Source organism: Tauraco erythrolophus, chromosome 1 (assembly GCF_009769465.1).
Source record: "Tauraco erythrolophus isolate bTauEry1 chromosome 1, bTauEry1.pri, whole genome shotgun sequence".
Taxonomy (NCBI): domain Eukaryota; kingdom Metazoa; phylum Chordata; class Aves; order Musophagiformes; family Musophagidae; genus Tauraco; species Tauraco erythrolophus.
In genome coordinates, this window is record NC_141465.1 from 74899466 (window position 1) to 74925156 (window position 25691).

Consider the following 25691-nt stretch of genomic DNA (forward strand, 5'->3'; position numbering starts at 1 on the left):
TCTCTGTGTTCATTGTTTAAAATGTGGTGGGATAAGTCAGGACAGCAGAGCTGCAGCCTTTTATTGTGCAGCTCCTAGTGATTCAGCTAAGAGATATGAAGTCTTTGGATTTTCACATCCTGAAGTGTGAGATAAGGTTGGTGATTGAGTTTGAATCTCTTCAAAATTCTTGTGCAGTGAATAGGAATAGATGGAACATCAAAGGTACGTTTTATAGACTCTAACTTAGGTCATGTATGAACTGAAAAAAAGCTACAATCAAAATCAAATCAAACTTTACCTAGTATTACTGCCTCATGTAATAGGCAGTCTGATTTAATCATGCCTTATTACTGAATATGGGTGGGAGGAGAAAGAGAGTAAGACCAGTACTTTTCTTAATTTGTTAAATAAACGTGAACGATTTTCTTCTTGAAAAATTGACCAAAAAAGTAAGACTCCCCAAGTTCTGTCCACAAAGGCTCAAGCTTACATGCTAGAGGATTGTGAAAACTGTCAGAAAAACCCAATACTGAAACCTGAAACTGAACGTAAAAATAATGACTAAAAGATCTGAACTGAGTGATAAGATACGAAAATCTATGTACCTTGGGGCAAATATACTGAAAGACAATACATTAGCAGCAGTGAAATATTACAGTATCTATATATTGAATTTAGAGTCAAAAGAAACAATTGGATCATCTAGTCAGACTTCATTTTGTTTCCCTTCTGTGAGACTTTATAGCTTGTGTGTGACTCCAGTGTGTCTCCTAGAGATGTATCTGTTCTCTATTAGTTGGCAGAAGAACAATTCATAAGCAAGGGAACTTTTTGTTTTACCAAAAACTGTTTCAGTGTTAAAAAATGTGTTCCTAATTCATCATCTCAATTTGTCTGACTTCAACTGTTAGCTTTCTATTCTTGTTTTACTTTTTTATGCTAGATTACACAGAACCTTAATTCCCGGTATTTTCTCTGTGTGAATCCACTTACACTCAACAATTGAGGCACCTTTCAATATGCTTTTTAATAAACTTAACATTATTTAGCTCTTTAAATCTCTTTCTGCAAAGTGTGTTCTCTATTGTTCTCATTTTCATGTTTTTGTATGATTTCCTCAATTTTTCAAATATTTTTAAAAGATGAACAGAAAACCTGTACATAATATTAATCATAATTTGTATTAGTGCCATACAGAGAGGGACATTATTTGTTATTGTTCTGCTTGTTCAGTCCGGGAAAGCACTATCTCTTTCTTGCCATGGGACAAATATGAGAGGATGTCCTATTATATCCCCTCAACTCAAACTCTCATGTAGCATCTATAGTCTGTAATATAGTATTTCCATCCTCTTTTATCCCTTTTACTCTATAGGCCATAGGCCATAAGGTTTGCTTTCAGTGATCCTACCTCTATAACTTTACATTTGGCTGTATTAAAGCACATTTTGTTTTATAGTATCCAGGTAACCAAATGATCCTTATAACTTGTCAGACTGCCTGTCCTCATTGTTATTTATGTTTCTGTCCATATTCTTGATTTTATAACTGTTTCTCCCTTATTGAATATGGTAGATCCATTATGACCATTTCACTGGCAAGTGTTTTTCTGGCATGTCAGTTAGTCAGTTTTCAGCCCATTTAGCATGTGCTTTATTGATACTATATAATGCCAACTTTTTAATCAGTCATGTGTTATTGAATGATTTGCTTTACAAAGTCTAAGGTAAGCAAGTTTATTGGACAAATCTGTAATCTTACCAAAATCATGTTAGAATGATGAGAATCATTTTCTCTAAATCCATACTGCCTGCCATTAATTACATTCACATTCTTTTCTCTTTATCAATTAGACTTTGTATCAGTTCGCTCTTTCTTTTGTCTTGGTTGATGTCAGGCTAACCAGTTGTGCTGCTTGTTCTTTAAAAATTAATGGCACATTAGCATTCTTCCGGAATTTCCCTGCTATTTCAAGATTTATTAAAAATTAATAGAAGAGATGAGAGATGCCCTCATTTATTTAGGCCTGTTGATTTTAGTATAATTATCTCTAGTGGATGCTGTCTGATATTCTCCTCAGTTACTAATTCTTGAGTAGTGAAATCTGTGTTTGCAAAATTAAAATGTAAAATATGGAATGTTGCCAAAGCTGAAGCTTTGTGTTTGTAGTGTTCCTAAAGTCATGAGTCCTTTAAGCATGCTCTGTCTTATCTTTAGTGTGATAAAAATAATAAATAGATATCAGAGACAATCTGTTACCAGAAAGGTTTGAAAGCTTTATAGTTACAATTACAGATATAATTATGAGAAACATTAAATATAGATAAAGTTTTCACACCTACAGTTTTAGAGATAAAGCAGGTTTTGTTCTCAGGTTAAAAACAAGAGACTGGTTCTGTAAGTATGGTACGTGATGACTTTAGACCTAAGATTGTCTAAAAGTAAAACATAACATTTAAAAATGACTCTTGGGAATGCTAAGATCATAAAATATCGGAGGAAAAATTGTGCCTAGACGTGTCTGTCATCCTTAAGCCAGAGAGGTGCTCTCTGAAATTTCTCTAACTATCAACAGTGATTTTGGATGATACTGTTATTGGATTATCTAGAACCTGTAATGACTCTGGCAGCAGCATTGTCCTAAGTTGCAATCTCTTTCTTCACAAACTGGAAGATCTATCAATAGAACCCAATTACAGTATGACTCCCTTTCACTGAAGCTAATGGTTATATATGTGTCTGACTTCTGTGACAGGAGGGTTAGCTGACAGTGAGCACACTTTGAAAAAATAGCCCAATAATAATGATAAACTACTACTAGAAATTTCAGAAATATCGATAGCACTGTTTTATACATTAATATCTTCCTTGTTAAGGTGAGATCATAATGTGATAATAATTACGGAATTATCAGTAGAAAACTTAATGATAGAAACAAAGTTCTTATAAATTTAATTTTTATAACACAATATTATTATTCTAACAATTGTGCAGGAGTGGCTGTTGTTATTGTTATGTCTTTCTGCGAAAAGAGCAGTAGTGTAAGGAATTCTCAGATAAGAAAAGAGCAGTAGTGTAAGGAATTCTCAGATAAGAAAAGAGCAGTAGTGTAAGGTTCTTAGATACGAACCATCTGTTAATAGCAGTTGTACATTCAGAGCTCCCCACTGGAGCAAATTAACTTGACTGGGTTAGCACAGTAAGAATTAAGATGTGGATTTAGAAATAAAAGGCGCATTTAAAAGGACAAATGTAAGGAAATTTGCCTAGGTGCTTAGATTACTTTCATAGTCACCAAGCAGCAAATGAACTTTAACCCTCCTCCCTTTTATTTTTCACAAGGAGTCAGATGAAAAGCAAGCACTTTTCCATCTAGGCTTTCTATCTTTTATATTCTCAGAGTCTCTGAAAAAAAGTGTAATTTGGAATATGAGAGAAATATTTTTACCTCCATAGTGATACTGGGAGTGGTATAGTAGTTGACATGAGCTATCTGAACTTTTAAGAGGACATATTCTAAATAGAAAAGTTATTTACGACTTCCCTTGTGCACAGTGTTACTGATATAATGTTGTCACAGGAACTTTAATCTCCAATTTCCTGATTTTTATTGGTATAAAATTACAGGCATTAATGATGGGTATGCCACGAGTATTTTTTTTTCTTTTTCATTTCTGTAAATTATCTTCTTTAAGGAAAGTCACTTGACTGGAAAACAAGGTTCTGTGCTCTAAAACTGGACGGTGGTGTAGGAGGAAAGCAAACTGAGGCTGATGACTTGGCTTATTGACCATAGGAGCCATCATTTTTTAATGTGAAGGGCCTGATGCAGTTATCAATGTGTAGGCATTTAGGGCTACTTGAAATAACTAAGGTATCCAAGACACTGAAGTGTGACGCAGGGCTGTCAGGTGTGGCACAGGACCTACAGAGACCTGTGACCTCCTAGATCAGTATCTAAAGGTTAAGAGGGCTACCATCAGGCATCCCAAATGGCACTAGCAATCTGTGTGAGGAAAGTCAAATGGAGTTACAAGTCTTGGGTATTTGCATGGACTCAATTGCGGGAGGGAGCTTTAAATCTAGAATACAAAGTATGTGTGACTAAATGTGGAGAAACCTTTTGGCTGCTGCAGCATCCTGTGAAGGTTCTTTCCCTATGCAGGCTAACTAAGAAACACCTGTAGCTCGTTACACTGAGAAAGTTACCTTGAAACAGGTGCTGTAGCATTCAGCCAATCACTCTGGGAGATGGATGGTCAAGTGACCAATAGCCTTGACCCATCTAGCAAACCATGTGACTCCTGACTATTTAAGGCAGGGCGTTCACTCCTAAGGGTGAGGCATTTCCTCCTGAGCCTTGGAGGAGTGTGGGCCTTCCTTAGAGTAGAGCCTAAAGCCTTTGCATTAGAACATTGGCCTGCTTGGAGCTGCCTGAAGCCTTCCAGCTGCGACAACTGGTGACCCCGACGTGATCCAGCCACAACTAAGATCTGAAGGTATGTGCTTCCATACACGGGGCTCCAAGGGATGAACTGCAAATTAGAATGATGGGACAAAGCTCCACAAAAGAAAGCATGATGTTTTCCATTCTCAAACCTGCAATGACAGTCGCAGGGGCTAAAATAAGTGATGAAGATCTCTGTGAGCTGTTAGATTGGGCGGCAGAGCATGAATGCCTGACTGACCTCAACACCCCCTTTAGCTCAGAAGCGTGGAAGCAGCTAGGGGATAAGCTAATCTATGAAACAGTATTTGGACGAAAGAACCTTCACAGGATGCTGCAGCAGCCAAAAGGTTTCTCCACAACTAAATAGAGCTTATTCTGCATTTGATGTGAAAATCTGTTCTTTTGTACAATTAAATGTATAATCAAGAAATTGGCAAGAAAGAAGTTAGTATTTGCTACTCTAGGAATTAGTATTTGCTATATCAGATCTGTGACCTGAAGGGTTCTGTGATCATTACTCTGCCAGTTTATATGTATCTTGGATTTGTATTTTGATGCTTCAAAGAAAGCTCCAAAAACATTGTTAAAATCAGGATGCTTATGACACAGTTGACCTTAATTTTCCCACTAAGAATCCAGCCTGTAAATTGCATCTCATTTCATGAAATACTGATATAATATAGAATTTAAAGCTTAAGAAAAGTATTCATGAACTGTAATAATTGTCTAGAATGGTGCAGTGAAGGAGTTTCACAGAATTAAGGTAAATTAATTAGATATCATTCACCTATATAATATAAGAGAGCAGTATTAATAATACTTATGAGATAACTTGTCTAAAGTCAATGTAGAACCACAGTATTACTTCATCAGAAAATGTTTATTGAGTGGTCCTGGCCCAGAATCAATTTAATTTGAGCTTCAGGAACTTCTTTGCAGCATGGAGCTCTGTGCTCTCTTCCGGATTTATTTTAGGTTTATTGCTATATTCTCACTAGCTTGGAGCTTTTGCCTTCTGTGTTGGCAACATGACAAAACAGAAGAGTCTTTTAGAAAAATGTATAGGAATGGAACTTTTTTCAAAATTTCATGCTCAGAGTTAGACATCTAAATTCATATAGCAGAAGAGGAAACTATGAATTCTTGACATCTTAAAGAGAAATCTGTTATCAATAGTCTGATTCAAGCCTATTTCTATTTTAGTACTTTCTATACAGCAATGTCCATTTTGCGCTTAGGTTCTATCACTTTCTGAATTCATTATTTAACATTAAATCACAGTTATTGAGAGTAACCTTTAAGCTTTTCAGAACTACATAATCTTTCTCTATTCTCAAAGGTTTTTGTCATCCTTCAGCATATGCTTTGTGTGACTTTGATGAAGCAGGGTTCACACAGTCCTCCAGGTCACTAATGAAAATGGATAGCACAGAACCCAGTGCCAAGTCCTCTGAGATCCCAGTATTGCTCCTTATGCAATGTATTGCTCCTTATTTGGGAGCTGTACAGTTGCTACTTGCTTGCTTCATGATCCACCAGCCATTTTTTATGTCTGCTATGGTATTTTTACCAATGCAGTAATTCTTTAGTCAGCAGCTGTGCAGTGCCTGGCTTTGGTGCAGTGACAGACATAGGGTTCCTTTCAAGTAATACAGAAAATCCTTCAGCTCCAAATAATTAATTTTTAGTTACTGACTTCTTTACCTAATTGACCATTTGGAATTTTTTTTTAATACCTTATCAATAAATATCCTTCTTAATTTTTTCTGTAGTTTTCTGGATCTGGAAACTACATGAGTAGATTGCTAATTTTGAATGGCTTTCTGGTGATGTCTCAGAAAATTAATAAAATACCAGAATAAAAATTCCCATTTTTCTGCATTTCTATTGTTGGCAGAGAAAGTCAGGCTTACAGAAAACAGGAAGTTAGGAGCTGCCTCAGGTAATTTGTCTTTTAAGTTGTCAAAACCTGTCTTTGAAGAACAGCCCTGATAAATAGATGGTGCTCAAAGAGCGATTGTGCTCACATGATATGCTGGTTTTGGCTGGGGTAGAGTTAATTTTCTTTGTAGCAGCTGGTGTGGGGCTGTGTTTTGGATTTGTTCCGAAAAGTGTTGATTACACAGGGACATTTTTGCTATTGCTGAGCGGTGCTTACACAGAGTCAAGACCTATTCTGTTCCTCATACTGCCCTGCCAGCGAGTAGGCTGGGGGTGCATATGAAGTTAGGAGGGGACGCAGCTGGGACAGCTGACCCCAACTGACAAAAGAGATATAAGGAATTGGCTGGATGGTTGCATGCAAAGAGTTGCGGTCAATGACTCAATGTCCAAGTGGAGACCAGTAATGAGTAGTGTTTTTCAGGGGTTAGTATTGGGGCCAGTGCTGTTTAACGTCTTTGTCGGCGACATAGGCAGTGGGATCGAGTGCACCGTCAGCAAGTTTGCTGAGGACACCAAGCTGTCTAGTGTGTGCTGGAGGGAAGGGATGCCATCCAGAGGGATCTTGACAGGCTGGAGAGGTGGGCCTGTGAGAACCTCATAAAGTTCAACAAGGCCAAGTGCAAGGTCCTGCACATGGGTTGAGGCAATCCCAAGCACAACTGTAGGCTGGGTAGAGAATGGATGGAGAGCAGCCCAGAGGAGAAGGACTTGGGGGTGTTGGTTGATGAGAAGCTCAACATGAGCTGCCAGTGTGCGCTTGCGGCCCAGAAAGCCAACAGTGTCCCGGGCTGCAACGAAAGAAGCGTGGCCAGCAGATTGAGGGAGGTGATTCTACCCCTCTCCTCTGCTCTGGTAAGAACTACCTGGAATACTGTGTTCTACATGGAGCTGTTGAAGTGGGTCCAGAGGAGGGCCATGAAGATGATCTGAGGGCTGGAGCACCTGTCCTATGAAGACAGGCTGAGAGAGTTGGGGTTATTCAGCCTGGAGAAGAGAAGGCTCTGGGGAGATCTTACAGCAGCCTTCCAGTACCTAAAGGAGGCCTACAGGAAAGCTAGAGAGGGATTTTTTACAAGGACATGTAGTGATAGGACAAGAGGTAATGGCTTTAAACTGAAAGAGAGTAGATTTCGGTTAGTTATAAGGAGGAAATCGTTCCCTCTGAGGGTGGTGAACCACTGGAACAGATTGCCCAGGGAAGTTGTGGATGCCCCATCCCTGGAAGTGTTCAAGGCCAGGTTGGATGAGGCTTTGAGCAACCTGGTGTAGTGACAGGTGTCCCTGACCATGACAGGAGGATTGGAACTAGACAATCTTTGAGGTCTCTTCCAACCCAAACCATTCTATGATTCTATGATATTCCATACCATATGATGTCATGCTTAGCAATAAACTAGGGGAAATTTGGCCGCAGGGCTCCTGCTCAAGGACTGGCTGGGCATCAGTCAGTTGATGGTGAGCAATTTTTTTCATTTGCATCACTTGTCTTTCTTGGGTTTTATTTCTCTTAGTTATTTTCCTTTTCATTGTATTATTTTTATTTTATTTTATTTCATTTATTAAACTGTTCTTATCTCAACCCATGAGTTTTATCACTTTTATCCTTCCCATTCTCTTCTCCTTATCCTGCTGGGCAGGAAGTGAGCAAGTGGCTGTGTGATGCTTAGTTGCCAGCTGGGATTAAAGCTCAACATGTGAGTACATAGTGGTTGAAAGACTAGTTTTGCTACAGAGGCCAGGGAAAACAGGTGTGTATACTGCCAAGACATGTCAATTCAGGTTCTTCTTGTGGTGTGTGTATGTTTCTATGTAGTCAGAATGTTCTTCAGGCAGTTAAAAACATATCAGAGTCACACTCCTATGTCTTTTGCAACAATCTTATTATTGAAGGATTCTCATCAAGCCATGTGGAGTCAGTTATCTCCTTCTGCATCCTTCGCATTCCTGTGCAGAACTAATTTCTCAGCTCGCCTGTTGGGTTGGTGCTGTACTCCATACACATTGAATACTCTGCATAGAAATACTGAGTCGGTGTATTGGGATGGACTATATCTTTGGTCATGTTGCAAGAATTTGTAGTTTAATCAAGACACCTGATTCAGCAATATATTTAAGCATGTTGCCTAATCAAACTTTTGGGATTCTTAAAACTAGTTCTGTGCTGAATCAGCATCTCAGCACTTAGTTGATGTTGAGTATGGCTTATGAAGGAGTAAACTAATTTAAATCATCTTACATTGAAAACGTCTGGTGGTATTCCAGGCACTTCTGGACTAGATGTCTAATATTGTCTAGTCCATGTAGACTATTCTATGCTTATTTACTGTCTTGAGGCACAACACAAATTGCCTAGTGACATTGGTCCCAAAAAAGCCCCTATCTGTACAGATACAGGTACTATAAGCAGAGATTCTTCCTTTTCAGCATAAATCAGTGCATGGAGACAGCTGAGGAGACAGACCTCAGAAGGAGGTTTGATGTGATATAAAAATGACCTAGGTCTAAACGAAGCGCGTAAATGAGTGTTTTGTGTTGTAGTGATTGAGTCAGCAATACTTTTAATAATATGCCCTCATGCTGCTAGCCTCTTGGATCTGAGGGATTTTCTAACACAAACCATAATGTAAAATTAGTTAACTAGCAGTAGCTGGGGTTCTGAATCTACTTGAACCAATGAATTAATTTTCATTTCTGAAAATACTCGCAACATGTTGTCTTATGATAATCCTATATATTATAATGGCTTTTAGATGGCAGTGTCATAAATCTAACTTACTTAAAGCCTACAACTTGGTATGAATTAACATATTCTAGTATAAAGGAATTAAGGTGCTCAGATGAATTTTTAAATCCTTGAGTGACATGTGCTGAGCATGTTTGCAAAAAGTGAAATGAGTACATGTATGCTTGTGTATGTCTGTCTTTCTAGTTACACACAATGCTAAGTTCCAGGATGTTCTTTAAAACTTCAGCTGGAATTGTACTTGTCTGTGCACCCATGCAGATATGTGTGGCTCTCTGGTATCAGGAATAAATCAGTACAGAATGGGTGCGACTACAGTTATTTCTCTGCATTTATAATTACCTAGGAAAAATTGTGTAGGAAGCTTTAGTTTCACAGACAGATTTATACTAATCTATTGCTATCACATGCAGTGCATAAAAGCAAGAAAAATAAAGTAATTAAAGCTTCTGTTCACCCAATTTAGTTGTCAAAATGCATCTGTGGGTTACATTAAAAGAACAGGACTTTCAGAAGAACAATAAGATACTAATTATACTAAAGGGCAGACTGAAAAGTTTCACCTTTTCTGTGGACAAGCAAGATCAATTAAAATGATGAATTTTAAGGCATTGGTCTGAAGCTGCAGGATAACAAGGCAAATACTACAAGGTTTTCTTTGTAACTTTCAGCAGTTCATTTTGGGTGTTTCTGTATCAAAAGTCTGTACTGTGACCAGGGAGTCAGAATCAACCTGAACAGGAATGGGAAAATGCTATTGACTGTTTTTTTTCTCAGACCAGAACTCACTGTAATCAGCTTTTCATATCTGATTTGAAATTGCCCTAGGACTGAACCAAAAATTAGGATTTTCATTTGCTGGTTGAGAGAATACAAGCAAGGAAAAAAACCAGATACTACTTAGCTGTGTGCCTGTTCAGCACAGCTGGAGCTATGTCATGTTACGGTCTTTCTTCTCTTTGGTGTACCCAGCTGACTCATACCACGAGTAACATGAATCCTCACTTCTGTGCTGTAATACTGTCCTGTATTGTTTTGTAGACCCTAACAGGGACCTGCTCAGGATGGAGAGGGATGGTTTGCTAAGGTTACCTCTTAACTAAGCTACTGCTTGGGAAATGGGGTGACCAGTGTTTGGTTTTGGCAAAGGACTATGTATTGCGGTTATTAGCTGGGTGCTTTAAATGCTTAGGGGGAATCAGCAGCCTGAGCTTCTCCTTACCAAAGTTTGGGAGTACTTGGATACCCATCTTCATGTGTACATGCCACAGGCACAGATTTAACAGGACAGGGAGCTACAAACTTGTCCTCCCTCTTCTTTTAGCTTCTATGTCCCTTAGCGCTGAACCTACCTGAATTCCCATTGCGATACAATATGACAGAGCCTCTGCAGCAGCTGAGCCCCAGGTGCCAGAGGAGCTGGGAAAACAAGGGATATTCAGCCTCTGGTGACAGCAAAAAATGGCCAACATGCTGTGTTGCAGTGCTGCCCCTTGTCTCACGATCTTTCTATTTTTGTGTTACATTTACCAACATAAATCAGTTTGAACAAGTTCAAACCAGTTCAGTTTTTTTTCACCTGTTCTACCAAATCATTGCTGGACTGACCTAAAAGTGAATCAGATCTGTTTCAGTCACAGCAATGCCTAGGTAATAATTGCACTAAACATGTAATAATTTGACTTCTTGCCCGTGACTGTGGCTATCCATCTGTGGTGGAAACCTGGCCTGACCAAGGTACAAGAAGCTGAATACATACTCAGGTGGCTAACAAGTCATCCACAATGATCCTTTTAAGAAGTGTCAAAAGTAGCTCAGGTAACGTCTGTGGAAGTCAAAGTCACACTGTTGACTGCAGTTGAACACACTCTCAGAATTTGCAAAGGAGCCTGAAGCAGTAAGTGTCCAAACCGCATTAAAGAGCAGTTGGTGCAGCTGTATCTTAACTCCTCTGAGTCCTGGAGACTCTCCATTTTTGATGGGATCTCTAGGCATTATACGAAACTTCTGTCTTAGTATTTGTACTGTCATTGCATAAGACTAAAGTCTCAGGAGATAGTTAGCTTGCCCTTTACAATAAGTGCTTAATTAATGAAAATAACGTATACCAAAGAGCATCAGATAGCAAAAATAATAGCTGATGTACCTTTCACTTTAGTCCTCTTGCTTTCAGGTATTTAGTTTTGCTATAAGTTGAGTTTATGTAACACCTTAATTTTGTATTTTTCACAGAAATGTAACCTGGAATAATTTAGCTATCCCAGACACCCACTGTTCCAGAGAGCTAGAAGAAGGTTACCAGTGCCCACCTGGATTTAAATGCATGGACCTTGAAGATCTGGGACTAAGCAGGCAAGAGCTGGGCTACAGTGGCTTTAATGAGATAGGTCTGTCCTACTGGTAACATCCATTTCAGTATCCATTTAAAAATGTTTATGAAATGAATAGAACAGATAGCTTGTGTCTGTGCTGAAAAGATATCAAGTGCAATCAGTATTCTGCTCAAGTAGATCACATGGCAGAAATAGAAGCTGTGCTATTTGCTTTGGAAAGATGAAGTTATAATCTATTTTCACATTTCCTGGGATTCCAGGATTTAAATAACTTTAAAATGATGTCTTTATTTAGGAAGAGTCAACCATTGATTATCACCAGTATGCAAATGCAATGACTAATTTCTATGTTTTATCTATGATTCATTTTAGAGTATATAATTCATCCTATTTGTCTGATTTTAGTAGTCATTTCCAAAAAACTCACCCAGAATTACTTTGATAATCATCTTGGTACTAAAGAGGAGCGGGGAGAGAAAATGAGATCATGTGTATCTGTGGCAGTCTCGGTCCGAACTGTGTAAGTCAGAACATCACCCAGAAGAATGATTGGGAATCAGGCAGATTTTGCAATACAGGTGCAATTTGTGCTCTGTGAAAAACACTGCAGAGTCACCAGGAGAATACATTCTCTGGTAGCTGCAGCATGTCGTGCTATCCCATGGGGAAATGAACGTTAAACAATAATTCAAGAAAGGTGGCAAGAGCATGGACAGCTGTGGCAAGATCCATATCCAAATGGAAAATACGCAGTTACCCTGTTAGAACACTGTAATTGTCTCACGTTTATTTACCAGACAAAGGTCCAACAGGAGCCTGCAGCTGTACATTTTCATTTCAGCACAGGTAGGGAAGTATCTTTAAATGATAAAGCACGCCTGCAGGCCGTATTCTTTCTGATGCAGCTCTCTGACTCTAATACGCTTTGCAGCTGAAATCACTTCTGTTGGTTCCTGGGCTGCTGAATATACATGATGAGCCAGGGAGTTACAAGAAATAGTCCCAGAGTCCTGTTACAACAAGTATGCTGTGACACTAAATGTTTTCTGAACAAAACCTGCTATTTGTGGTTTTTCTTTTTTCTTGCGAGAAAGGGAGGAAAAAAGTGATTTCAACCAAGCTCCATTCTGTTTCCTCTGGGAGTCAGAAGCATACCAGTTGTACCAGTACTGCTAACTGAGAAGCACTATTGATGATACTTATCTTCTATACAAACTTTTTCTTCAGTAGATCTCAAAGGATGACCCTGCCTGATCTCTCAGACAACCTTCAGATTCCTAAGTTAGTGGCATACTGCCATGCCTGGGTGAACATGAGCTGAGTTCACACTGGAAGCTAAAAACATCCACACACAAGTTCTCTAGTTTGAGAGCGCTTAGCAGAGGAGTGTGGGATAGGTGTATCACCAGAAGAATTATGCCTCAGATTGAAATCACCCTTCTTATCTTGACATGCAAAATTATTTGTGGCATTGAAGGCTGTTATTCTAGCTGCCTACCTGGTCACCAGGGAAAAGTAGTTGCAACGCCTTAGACAAGCTTAAGCGGGTAGATGATTTGAACGAGGCTGAGAGTGCTTAATAAAGGAGGCCAGTATGTTTTTAATGATGGGAACAGGTTTGCAAAGACAGGTGGAATAGTTTGTCCATGGGTGCCTGCGAAGCTGGTTGAAAAAACAGGGCTCAAACTCTGGTCTCCTGAGTTGCAGTCCTATACTTTGTCAATATGTCATTCTGAATGCAGCATTTTAAAGATCAAAGATTGCTACTAGACTTAGGAGACTTGTCATTGATATATTGTTTTTGTCTAGAAAAAGGTAACCAGGATATAACACCTCTTGGCACAGCAGTCAGAAGTTAAGTTGAGTATCAGCTGAAAGCTGATTTCTAAACTTTAAAATATGGATAAGACGCAGCAGCCTTGCCGCAAAATGATAAATAAGCTTCCTCGAATTAGGAATGTTACGAACAGGGTTATAACCAGCAAGTTTATCAAAATTTTATAAGTCTCCATTTTGTGATGCACCTTTGTATGTAGTTAGTAGGTAAGTAATGCAGTAGATCTCTTCTGTGCATTTATACTATTTTATTGTATACCTTTATTGGTATTTTACTTACAGATATTATTATGCAGCCTGTCCTGTTGGTTCCTGAAATCTATCATTACAAAAATTATAAGAGCATAGCAGTTTGGCAGCTAGTGTATAATTAGTACCACTTAATTTGCGTTATAAAAGTACAAGCGATGCATATTTGAATTTGATCATTTGTTATTTTTCTTCTCTTTAAAGAAAAAGAGAGGGTTTTTAATAATTTTATTACTGAGTGAAGACTAAACTGTTCTAATCAGATAAAAGTTAATAGAGATTTTTATACTGTGAGGGCCATGCCAAATACAGTTTCATATTTGGAAAATCTTTTAATTTTGGACATACCCTGCTCCCACTTTTATAAATGGCTTTGGCTTTAAAGGGATGAAAATTGGAAAGATGATAGTGTAAGTTTTGGTGCCTGAAAATGTACTTCCTTCCCAAGTTTTCTATTTTTAGTTTTGAGATGTTCTGTTTATCTATTTTATGTATGCTTCTATGCAAGTATATATGTATTGTTTAAGGAAGACCATAGTTATAGACTACAGATAAATATGGCTCGAAGTCATGATAATCTAGGCCGTCCCCTTCCAATGTGAAGCAGACTTCACAATTTTCCCAGGCAATCTATCGTGCTGCTTTACTGTCTATACTTTTAGGAAAATTTTCTGAAAGTATAACCTGAATCTTTCTTAAATGACCTTAAATTGCAAAAAAGAAATTTCTCACCTTATTCACTGTAGACATAGTGAAAACTTCATAAAAGCTTTTCTGCATCTTTTAAGACTATCATTATGCCTCTTCGACCCTCTATGGCCCTGCTGGGCCATATAGCTCCAAATGTTTCAGTCTTTTGCTATAGGACTTACATTTTATACTTTAAATTATTCTTATTGTCCTTTTCCAGACTTTCTCCAGCTGATTCACCTCTTTATTGAAGTGCAGTACTGGAAAAATACACCAGTAGAACCATTATTTTATGTGTTTTTAAGCTTTATTATAGTTTCTACATCCTAGTGAGATGTTTTCCATTTTCAGAACAGCATGTTGTGGGTGATTCATGTGTTTTTCTGATTTGTTACAGCCTTTGTGTACTTTAGGAAGAGCTGCCATCACCGTTTGCCATCCTTTATTTGTTTATTTGATTATTTCTTTTTAAATGTAGACCCTTGCATTTGTCTCTGTTGAATAGTATACTTTTTTCCCGACTATTTCTTCAATTTGCAAAGATCTTCTGGAATTTTAATTCTTTCCTCCTGAAAAGGAGTGCCTCTTAGCATACTTTTATCTGAAATTTGATGAGTATAATTTATTTTCTATCAACTTGGTCAAGAGTGAAAAAATAAATAGCACCAGACCAAGATCAGACTCTGTTGGAACCTCGTTTGACAGTCTTCCTTTCTGATGATGTTTCATTAATAGCTGCTCATAAGGACACTTAACAAATGGTTTTGCACCCATCAGAGTAGTTTCACCTAGCCATATTTCTGCCTGTTGTCATGGTGAGACAATGTTAAAAGCCTTTTAACATCAAGATGTAGACCATCAAGCGTTTCTCCTCTCTTTACAAAAGCTGCTTCCATTCTGCATTTGTACAGTAATTATACAATAAGGTTTGTGCCATAGGTTCTGCAGTGCCTGCAGCCTTTCAGTATGTATTAATAATATGATGCTTACTCCTGATGTTTGTGAAGGTAATTTTTCAAACATGGTCCACATCAGTGTATATCTACAACTAATCCCTCTGTTCTTCAGTGTACATATTTCTAGATTGGATATAGAATCAAATTAACACCAGTTGGTTTTGCCAACTTTACCAGTGTGATCTCTAATGAGAGTGAAATTACTAAAAGCCAGGGCAGTTATGTCTGGCTATACCTCTAGGAAAGTTATGAGCAACAGTCACAGAGGTCTATCTTAGAACTGTTTGTGAAACTGGAGAATTAATGAAACATTGAATAGAGAACCAGTTAGCTAAGGCCTCAGTACCTCAAATCCCTTTCTCTGTGAAGTTCTGAAATGGGAGGAAGGAATCATCTGCTGCCCTAGGTGAGATGGCTTCAGATGTTTCAGGTCCCAGCTGATGGGAGGCTACAAAAAGTTACCGCTTTCTTCTAGTAAGTCGCTTGTGAACTCAGTTGAAACCTGAGTACTCTTTCTAATAGTTTGACACAGAACTTGACTTTTTAAGTAGGTATTGTTCTTATAAGGTGCGAGCCTTCATATTAAATTAAGTCTTTTATGCATCAGGATGCTTGAAAGATTTTTCAACTACTACCTGTGGGGCTGAGTGGGAGTAAGAGAAAGGATATGAATGAATGGCTTGGCTGGCTGTGTAAACGTGGGTGGCAAAGCTCCTTACTACTGACTATACCTGTATGGTACTGTCAAGCTCTTCTCTTTCTCAAATTTCTTAGCTGATTTTGATTCAGGCTTCTATAAAAAGGTTGATGTTTCCTTCATATTAGAACAGCCTTCAGCCTTGTCTCCCACTGAGAGCATCAGGTACGTTCACAGTCGGCTTGTTTCTTCTTTCTGATGTTATTCACTTCTCTGTGTTTTTCCTAGCTGTGTTTAATTCCATAGGGTGTAGCTGATAGGAGGACAGTATCATGGAGTGTGCAAAAAATGTTGAGCTGAATATTGAGAAGAATGACCTTTGTTTTGTGAATAAGCCTCAGAAATTGTACAACTCATTAGGCCTGTGATTGTATTTGCATAAGTATTTTAAACTGATATATCTAAGAAGCCTAATTATAATTGTTGAATTAAATAAGAGCATGCAAGACTTGGCAATTGGAGAACTATGACAAGTACTTCTGCTTGCCATGTCACTGTTTATCTGAGTATGCATCTACCTTTAGCCAATATTTAACGTGGCAGTAATTGCTATTAGGGCCACACTAAGCGTGATGGTAGAGCTGACTATGTGGGTGCTGCTGGAAAGAGTGCCACATAGACAGAAATGCTGTTGCTGGATCCTGGCCAGTTTTCCTCCTTACCTGTACTTTCCACCCAGTACAGATCCTTTTGCATTCAGATTTTTGTAACATCTGGCTAGTAATCATTCCACATGCCTCATGGGTGCAATCATCTGTAATCATCTACAGATGTACAGTTAGAACTACATTACTTGTTTTACTCTTCACATAATTCTAGAGAATGTTTTTTTTCGTGATTTGCAGTGCTACATATTGCTTCAAATATTCTCAAAAGGAAAAGGAAGTCAAGAATGAAAGATACATAAAAGTTAAACTATTCTACAAAGTAAGGGAAAGACGTTTTATGCCATGAAAGATCATTCTGAAAGGAAAAGAAGGAGATCTTACTCTATGCTGTACTGTCAACCTGTCTGTCATTTCCTAGAGCCAGTACCCTATTAAATGATACTAATTACATCTCGTACCTGCAGAGAGTATTTGACAAAGACTACCATATTAATGTCTGGTTTATGCATAGGAGATAAACACACATGTGTTGTATCTTGGAGACAAATAATTAAATTTCAATGGCAAGGAGTACTTCAAAGGACATACACAAAAATTACATCTGTATTAAACCTTTCTTGTCTTACGGTAGAAATGAACATTGTTCCATGGCACAATGAGCCAGCAAAATCATCTCATTTCATGGGCTGTAAAACAGCAACGGAGCTTTAAGTCTCAGATATTTCCCGCTTTTATTATAAGGCCTTTTCCTTTATAATATGTGACCCCAAATTTAAATGTTCTTGGCATGCTGACAGTTGAGAGCCTTTTTTTAAGTTGTTAATTAGATTAAAAGATTGTATGTGTCACTGCGAAAAATGTCTGCCATGATTACATTAAAAGTGAACCTAATTTAATGTTTGTTACAGGAAACATCGTGGTGGGGCCAAAGTCAACTTCCCCAATTCACTTATAAGTATTGTTTTAGTAAAAGACTTGTACAGGGATCAAAATAGCCCCTTTGTTTACCCATAAATTGAAATTTTATCTACCAAACACAGGAGTTACATTGATTCTCTTAGGAGTTCTTTTGTGAATGGGAAGACTTTTGAGTGTGCAACTAGTTTGAATTTCAAAGACTCTGCTCTTAGACAGGAAGAAGATTGAGGTTGTATTAGGTCCATTGTTCAGAAGGAAGGAATTAAGGTTAAGACAGTATGCTCTGAATCTGGATTTTCTACCTCACTGCCAAAATCTGTTAATTACATTTTCTATGAGAGATTTAAGGTTTCCTAGAGGTTGGGTACCTGTCTCTAGGATTAGAGTTCATAGTGACTGAGAAGTGTGTTGAGAGGTGAGGTGTGATGAACACATAAAAGCTGAACAGCTAGAAAGAGAGGAAGGGTATTCACACCAGTCCGGAGGAAAAGCTGAAAAGTCAGCCTAAATCAGGTCCTTGGTTAGGTGCTCCTAGAAACAGCAAGGATTCAGAGCTACAAGTCCATTTGTTTATATGGACACCTGTATAATGAATTTGACAGCAGGAGACTGATACAGGTTCTTACAGAGAAAGTAGAAGTGACCTACATTTTTATATAGCAGTGCAGTGGTCAATGTGAGACACTTGCATTCTGGAAGGATGTCTTACTCACCTTTGTGCAGGGGCCGAGGCAGAGCACACTCCCTTCTACCTCCCTCCCTCTGAGTATGCAGCAGCAGGAATTCCTGGCCCTGGAGGAAAGTGAGTAACATGAGACTGGTGACTAGAGGGAGTACTATAAAGATCTACTCTTTGTCATTCTTCTGTGAAGTTGTTTCCAATTTTTCTCCATGGACTGCCTAACACAAAAATGTATAAAATCACCTTTAACGTTCAGGAGGCTGAATGTTAACAAGACATACCAACATAAAAGAAAACACTTGAAAATCCAACTTTCTGATAGAGGCTGACCTTTTCGTTTTGCTGTCACTCTACAGCCACTTGACACACTCTCTCTTGGTGACAGTATTAGCAGCCACTTGGTCTTTCCAGGTCTCTGGCATGGGAAAAAGAAGCAGGTGGTTGACAACTGATTAACTGTCTTAGGCAACTGCCTACTTTGCCAACTCTGAGACTTTCAGGTTCATGAAGAACAGTGAATTATGAGTTGATGAACAGAATAAAAAACTATAGAATCATAGAATGGTTTGGGTTGGAAGGGACCTCAAAGATCATCTAGTTCCAAACCCCCTGCTATGGGCAGGGACACCCTCCACTACACCAGGTTGCTCAAAGCCCTGTCCAACTTGACCTTGAACACTTCCAGGGATGGGGCATCCACAACTTCTCTGGGCAATCTGTGTCAGTGCCTCACCACCCTCAATGTAAAAAATTTCTTCCTTATGTCTAATTTAAATCAACTCTCTTTCAATTTAAAGCCATTGCCCCTTGTCTTATCATCATATACCCTTGTAAAAAGTCCCTCTCCAGCTTTCCTGTAGGCCCTGTTTAGGTACTGGAAGACTGTTATAAGATCACCCCAGAGCCTTCTCTTCTCCAGGCTGAACAGCCCCAACTCTCTCAGCCTGTCTTCACAGGAGGTTATTTGTTCAAAGTGATAAATACAACTGACAGCGAAAAGAATTGCAAGGGTGTTTTCAGCCTCCTAATATGCCCCCCTTCCCTCCGCTCACTACCCTGTCACATGGTCATCTCCACCTGAATGAAGCCAGTGTCATTTTGCACAGACATAGATGACTAGAAATTCAAATCAGCTTCACGACCACAGCCTGAATCCCTTGGCTCTGAGTCATTTGATATCTGGGATAATAGAAAGCAATGAGGGGACGTAATTGTTAACTCAGAGCCTCCATATAATTGTACCCATTAAAAGCGGAGACATTGAGCTCTTAGGAAAGAAGCATTGGTTCAGTAATGATTTCATCAAAATTTGTGGTCAGACTCTTTTGTTCTACAGATGATACGTACACTTGATATATGTTTTGAGTCTTAATGCTCTGTTTTTCCTAGCAGGTGCATCATAGTATTAAATACTTTGATAAACAGGTCTAATCTTATTCCACTTCTACAGCTCTCTGATTCAGGCACTTGCATGTAAAATATGTAATAAGGAGGCCTTCATCTGTGACCGCAGCCTGTGGAGTTACCACGTGGTAACATGACAAGTGATAATAATGTTAATGGGTGAAGGTGTCAGAACATAATTAGGGAAGCCATTCAAGCTGTCTAGCGATAAAACTCATATTTTCTAGATGTGAGCCAAAATTACTTAAAGCATGCCTCATTAGTCCACTGACTGAGAAACCAGTGAAAATCATTATTTCAAAACCAGTGATAGATTTTTGATTTTCTCACTGGAATACCTTCTTCGTGCCCCTCCTGTGGACTCGCTCTAACAGCTCCATCTCCTTCTTGTGTTAGGGACACTTCTTCTCAGAGCTGCTCTCAATCCATTCTCTGCCCAGCCTGTACTTGTACTTGGGATTGCCTCGACCCATGTGCAGGACCTTGCACTTGGCCTTGTTGAACTTCATGAGGTTCGCCCAGACCCACCTCTCAAGCCTGTCAAGGTCCCTCTGGATGGCATCCCTTCCCTCCAGCATGTTGACCACACCACACAGCTTGGTGTCATCAGTAAACTTTCTGAGGGTCCCCTCAATCCCACTGTCATTTCACCGACAAAGAAATTAAACAGCACCGGACCCAATACCGACACCTGAGGAACACCACTTGTCACTGATCTCCACTTGGACATTGAGCCCTTGACTGTAACTCTTTGAGTGTGACCATCCAGCCAGTTCCTTATCCACCGAGTGGTCCATCCATCATATCCATGTCTCTCCAATTTAGAGAGAAAGATGTCATGTGGGACAGTGTCAAAGGCTTTGGACAAGTCCAGGTAGATTATGTACAAGTCCACGTAGATGATGAAAACTTACTTGTTTTTCTACCAATTAACATGAAGTTATAATCTCTCATTCTGGTATTGAGAAGCAAAGAAGACAAACAGTTAAAGAGGCACTTAGGGAAAACACCTTTCCTCCTTTGCCTGTCTGAATTTCAGTCCACACACCTCTCCTCCTCATGTTCTAGTCCCCACTCCTCTGCTTGTGGAGCATGTGAGGCGAGGAGTGGAGCAGGAGGCTGGTCTCAGTGCATAGTGGTTTCTTTTTTTGGCTGCTCCTTGTTTCTTACTGTTCTGCGCTGCTCCTTCCTTCTTAATCATCTCTTCTGCTCCAGAATGAGTTTAGCCATGGACTGCAGTCTCTTCACAAGTGTCCCTGCTCTGGTGTGCCCCCTGCTACCAAAAGCCTGCCAGTTATACCCACTGCAGGCACCTTCAGAGACTGACAGCTTAAACCACCTTTACCTGGGCACCTTCAGAAGGTTATAGAGGTTTTTGGTGAGCATAGAGGAGTAAAGAAAACGGTTCATATCCCCTGTGCAGGAGAGAACAGTTTACAATCCTCATTGTGTTGTTCCTCTTGGGAGGTAATTCTAGTTACAAAGGATGTGAACACTGAGGAGTGAAGCATGGCTATGTGAATAAGGTAAACGAGTTCAGTTTGTTCCTTAGATATAATGAATAAGTTGAAAGGGAGTCAACTAATAAATCCCTGTTTAGGCTTAAGGCATGATACCGTTTTCACTGGTTGCAACTTCTTAAGGACCTGCTTACAAGTCTGTGTTTAGTTTCTTATCAGGAAGAGTTTAATTATAGAAGGCTCTGGGAGTTTTTTGTCTTTGGGGTTTCTTTTTATTTGGTAGGAAAAGAACTAATGAAATTCAGTGGTTGGAAGTTGAATGTAGACAAATATATTTAGGAAAACATGAACATTTTGTATCAGTGAGTGCCACTACCTATAAAAACAATCACCAGGAAGTCCAAGTGAAAACACTCGCTCTCTCTCCTATGCTAGAGCCCATACAGAAGTTACTGGATTTGATGCAGGAAACACTTGGTGAAAAATCTCAGCTTTTTTTGCTATAAAAATTAATTTTAAATTATTCTAGCTTAATGCTAGATTAAATTATCCCACGGCTTCCTTTGGGCCTTAGGATTGATTCTGTGTATTATTTATTCTTTAGCTTGACAGTTTTGTCTTAGTCTTTTATGTGGCTGAGAAGTGAATGACCAGCAGCCATAGCGTAGGAGAAATAGTGTTTGTCTTTCGCTTTGTATTTCTCTGACTGTGGTTCTGACACTTCAATGTTTTAAACGAAATATAACAACTTTAGTATTTTTGATGTAGTACTGCTAATGGATTAGTATTTTCTTTCATTGTAAGTATCTGTGCTGTTTTTAGCATTTTTCTTAAGTGTTGTTTGACTTTACTCCTGGTTTTACATTTTCCTGTTCTACAAACATTTCTTAATGATTCTAAACCTCTTTTTCTTCCCTATAGTGAAAAAATGCAGATCTGCAATATACTCAGTTTTCACAGAATACGAAAAAGCGTTTTTTGACACAATATTCCTCTCTTTCGATGCTCACCTTTAATTCCCCTCACTGTTTAGCCACTCTTTCCTTTGAGGCTCCAAATGCCAGTTTGCTTAGAGGCTTGGCTTATGAAAGCACAATAATGACCATCTCTCTGCAGGGGTTTTACCCACAAACACCCTTTTCCATTGTGCTCATCAGCAGAATGTATAATTTTTGCCATCATGTGAGTCTGAAAGTATTGCAAGCATTGTTCATCTTAACGTTCCACTTGCTTGTGTTCTTTGTTAGTATTCTATCGTGTACATGATACGGGGTAATTTCTTTTAGAACAAATTTTCTTCTTACTGAAATTTTCTTGATACATCAAGTAGAATCAACATTTTAGGGACTCTTGTCATGATCCAAAGCAATAAAGGAAGCTTTTCCTTGAGAATTTTTTCTCTCAGAAATTCTAGATTTTTATTCTGGTTGCCAAGTCATGACATTTTTGATGCCTCATTCGTGTGCTGCCTCATATGCTTTGATGTCACCTAGATGGCTGAGTTACCACTTTTTCCTCTCCTCAGGAAAGCTGATTTTTTGAATGCCTTATCCTCCATGTAGAATTAATATCATTATTAACTTAATAGTTGAACAATTAAAACATTTTCAGGCATTCTGGTCCATCCTTCCCCCACTGCTGACATGCTCATTAGTTTAGTTGATATCTTAAAATAGAAAATACAATTGATATAATCTTGAATTGACAGAACTGAGAGATTTGGCAATGCAGTGTGTAGAAAATTCATTTTACTGTTAGAGAATTACTCAGGCTTGTCTAAGAAGCAAGATGATATGACTTAATTCTCAAATTGGTGCACTGAGAAAGGACTGTTGCTTATGAGCAAAAATAGAAGTAAAGAAGACTCGGCAAACTTAATTTATTGAAATATGCTTATATAGCCAAAATATTTCCAGCCTTGGCAGTGCCACTGGGACATGTATATCTCGTATTTCACAGTAAAGCAGAGCCCGGTAAACAAACACTTTGCAGATAACAGCAATAAGTTTTACCCCTTGACCTACCTCCACATTCTGCAAAGTGGACTTTATGTTTTGATCCTATTTCTATGCCTTTTAAGAAATATTAGCAAGAATTTTGAAGTTAGCCCCATAATTTTCCAAGTAGGTCACCAGTTCTGCAGTTTCCATGGCTGTGGCGGTGTGGTGGTGGTCCACTCTTGCTACGGCTCAGCAAGGATATCCCACCTTATGCTTGTCACTCCTCCCCCTTAAAGGAATGCTTACGGTTTATTGCTGTGTGTACTTTAGCTCAGCTCCCAAAGGAGGTGTCTCTGTTTTGTTCAGATGCAACACTGTCGGAACGTTTGTGCTGCTGCATTAGGTGGGCTCGAAGACGCTCATACTGGGTTTTTGCATCTGCAAAGTTACTTCTTGACTTGGAGACAGTCCTGTCCTCATTATACCTGTTTTCTCCATTTAGATTTAAGTTTATTTGAGGGTTCATAAACCTTATAATCAACAATACCATTTTTTAAGCTGTTTCTCAGGATGACTGACCAGCAGCCAACTGGTTTTAAAAATGCTGGTATCCTCAGTATGGAGTTTTCTCCTGAGCGGACACTGAGTGACTGGCCTTTACTGACTTCCTTTGATTGTAAATATGCTGTTTATCCTTTGTAAATCACTTGCTCGCACAGCCTGACAGGAAAGTGTTTATAACCCTGTATTAACTATGTATGTAAGTGACTATCCCTGTACTTTATACTTTGAGAATACAGTTTTTCTTACTTTCAGGTTATTCAGTAAGGTTTATAAAAAGCAGACAAAAACATGCGATTCACTATTTTTTCCTGATAGAGATGAGATATGGCAGTTACCAAACAGTTTGGGGCAATAGTGGTTTTAAGGTGAGTGACAATTAGCTCTGTTTAGCAAAAATTCTGTGGCACATGGCGAAATTATCATTGCTATAGAAGGACTGAACGTGCCTTTTAAACCTGAAGTCTTGATGAGCCTTCCACTGAAGAGGTGTCTTTTGCCAGACATCTTCAGATTATTTCAGTTTTGTTCTTTAGCATAACAATTCCATCTAAAGAAGCAGACTCATTTTAAAATGGAGGTTCTCTAACACAAGGCAGTGTTAGTGAGTTTGCATGGATTATGGATGTATGTGGAAAGAAGGAAACAGGTCGTTTCTTGGTTTGCAGGGAACACAATGCCAAAATGATGGGACTCTAGCAGGGAACATATTTCTTGAAAATTTTCAGTCTCTTTGAGCTCTCTGAATTCTTACCGTTGCTGAAGAGAGTCACATCTGTTGTATCGTTGTGTGGATGATGTAGATTAAGTTTTACTGGAGAATGTGTTAGCAAAGAGCCTTTCATGAGAAATTGTTGGCAGATTAGAAACAACTGTGTTTTAAATACATTGTGTAAGGCCCTGAATTTTCAGTGGAAAGCTGATGGGCTTTATCTAAAGGCTACATCTCAACTGGTGGGCCTGCATGTCTGAGGTCTTGGTTTTGTATACCCTGGCTATGTCGTGAGCTTATACCAGAGATATGCTTCTTTATACCTGCTTGATTTTGGTAGGAGAAGAAACCCTGATATGTGGACCAGAAGGAACCTCCAGTCTCCCTTCCCAAAGGCTGAGGCACCTGGGTCCTGGCCCTCTGCAGCACACACCAACTGCTTAAACTGGTTGTTATAAGTGAGTCTGAGGGCAGGACTCGAATGTAAACATTGGCTGTTACTGATGGTAACGGTGAGCTCTTTGTATTTCCGTATTGGAAGAGTAACACAGAGATACCTAAACCCACAGATTTTCAAAAAAGGTTGCTAAGACAATGTTTCTGATTTTAGACAACTGAGTAAGTGGCCTGAATTTGGAAAAAAAAAAAAAAAAAAAGCAAGATGCTCCAGTTAACTCCCTTAGTTAGCTCTTTGATGTTTCTGTGTGCTTGCCACTTTTCTCTGTGAGACCATTTTGGTTACCTAATTAGACCTTTTTTTAAAAGCAATGATTTAGAGACACAAAAAATTGGCACAAATAATGTCCATTGAATTAGCTCTGTTACGCTAACAAATGGTATGCAGAAAGTTGTAGAGTTTTGGAAATTTAGAGTAATTTGAGCAGCATCCAGAATTTTAATTTATCGCTGTGTTAATCCCAAAGTTATTGAGTATTGTGTTAAACTAGGCAATCAGATGAAACTAATGTGAATAAATTAGTACAGTTGTCTTCTACTGACAGTCAAAGAAAACTTTACTGCTGCTGAGAGAATTCAGTGGCACCTTCCCCCTGCCGTTTCAGGATGTTCTGTGTTAGTTTCAGCAGCTAAATAGTTAGATCTATAATGTAATAAAACAACTTTCCAGAAAGCTTTACTTCTTTTTTTTTTTCCTTAGTTTTCTTTGTAATTATGGATCTTTCCTGGCAGCTCTCTTTTTTTTGCTATATATAGTTTGATATATCGTTCGTTTCATTATAGTACACTGCACAGAATTTAATGACCTGTCTGACACCTGTGCTGTCCTCCTATCTCTGTTTCATTCCCATCTGCGCCTGGGAATGCAGAAGGAATGGTTTACACACTGAACCAATATGTTTTGGTTAGATTTCATTTTGAAAGTATTTTGAAGTTTTCCTTCTAATGTACCTTCTGATAAGTACTTGTGTGATAGGGATGGCAATGTTGAAAGAAAATAAAATCATACTTGCTGATGTTAAGTAAAAAGGCCCATAAACTGTCACTGATCATAAGCTGAAGAGATGGAA

At 38.8% G+C, this 25691-nt stretch overlaps 1 protein-coding gene across 2 annotated transcripts in view; it reads left to right on the forward strand.

Moving 5' to 3' along the window:
• The window catches only part of NALCN (sodium leak channel, non-selective), a 253954-nt gene that overhangs the window by 36281 nt on the left and 191982 nt on the right, over nt 1–25691 (forward strand). For both annotated transcript variants that reach the window (XM_086611009.1, XM_086611015.1), the window contains exon 6: nt 11352–11506. In XM_086611009.1, the coding sequence (XP_086467135.1) occupies nt 11352–11506 (155 nt within the window). The remainder of the gene's footprint in view (nt 1–11351; nt 11507–25691) is intronic.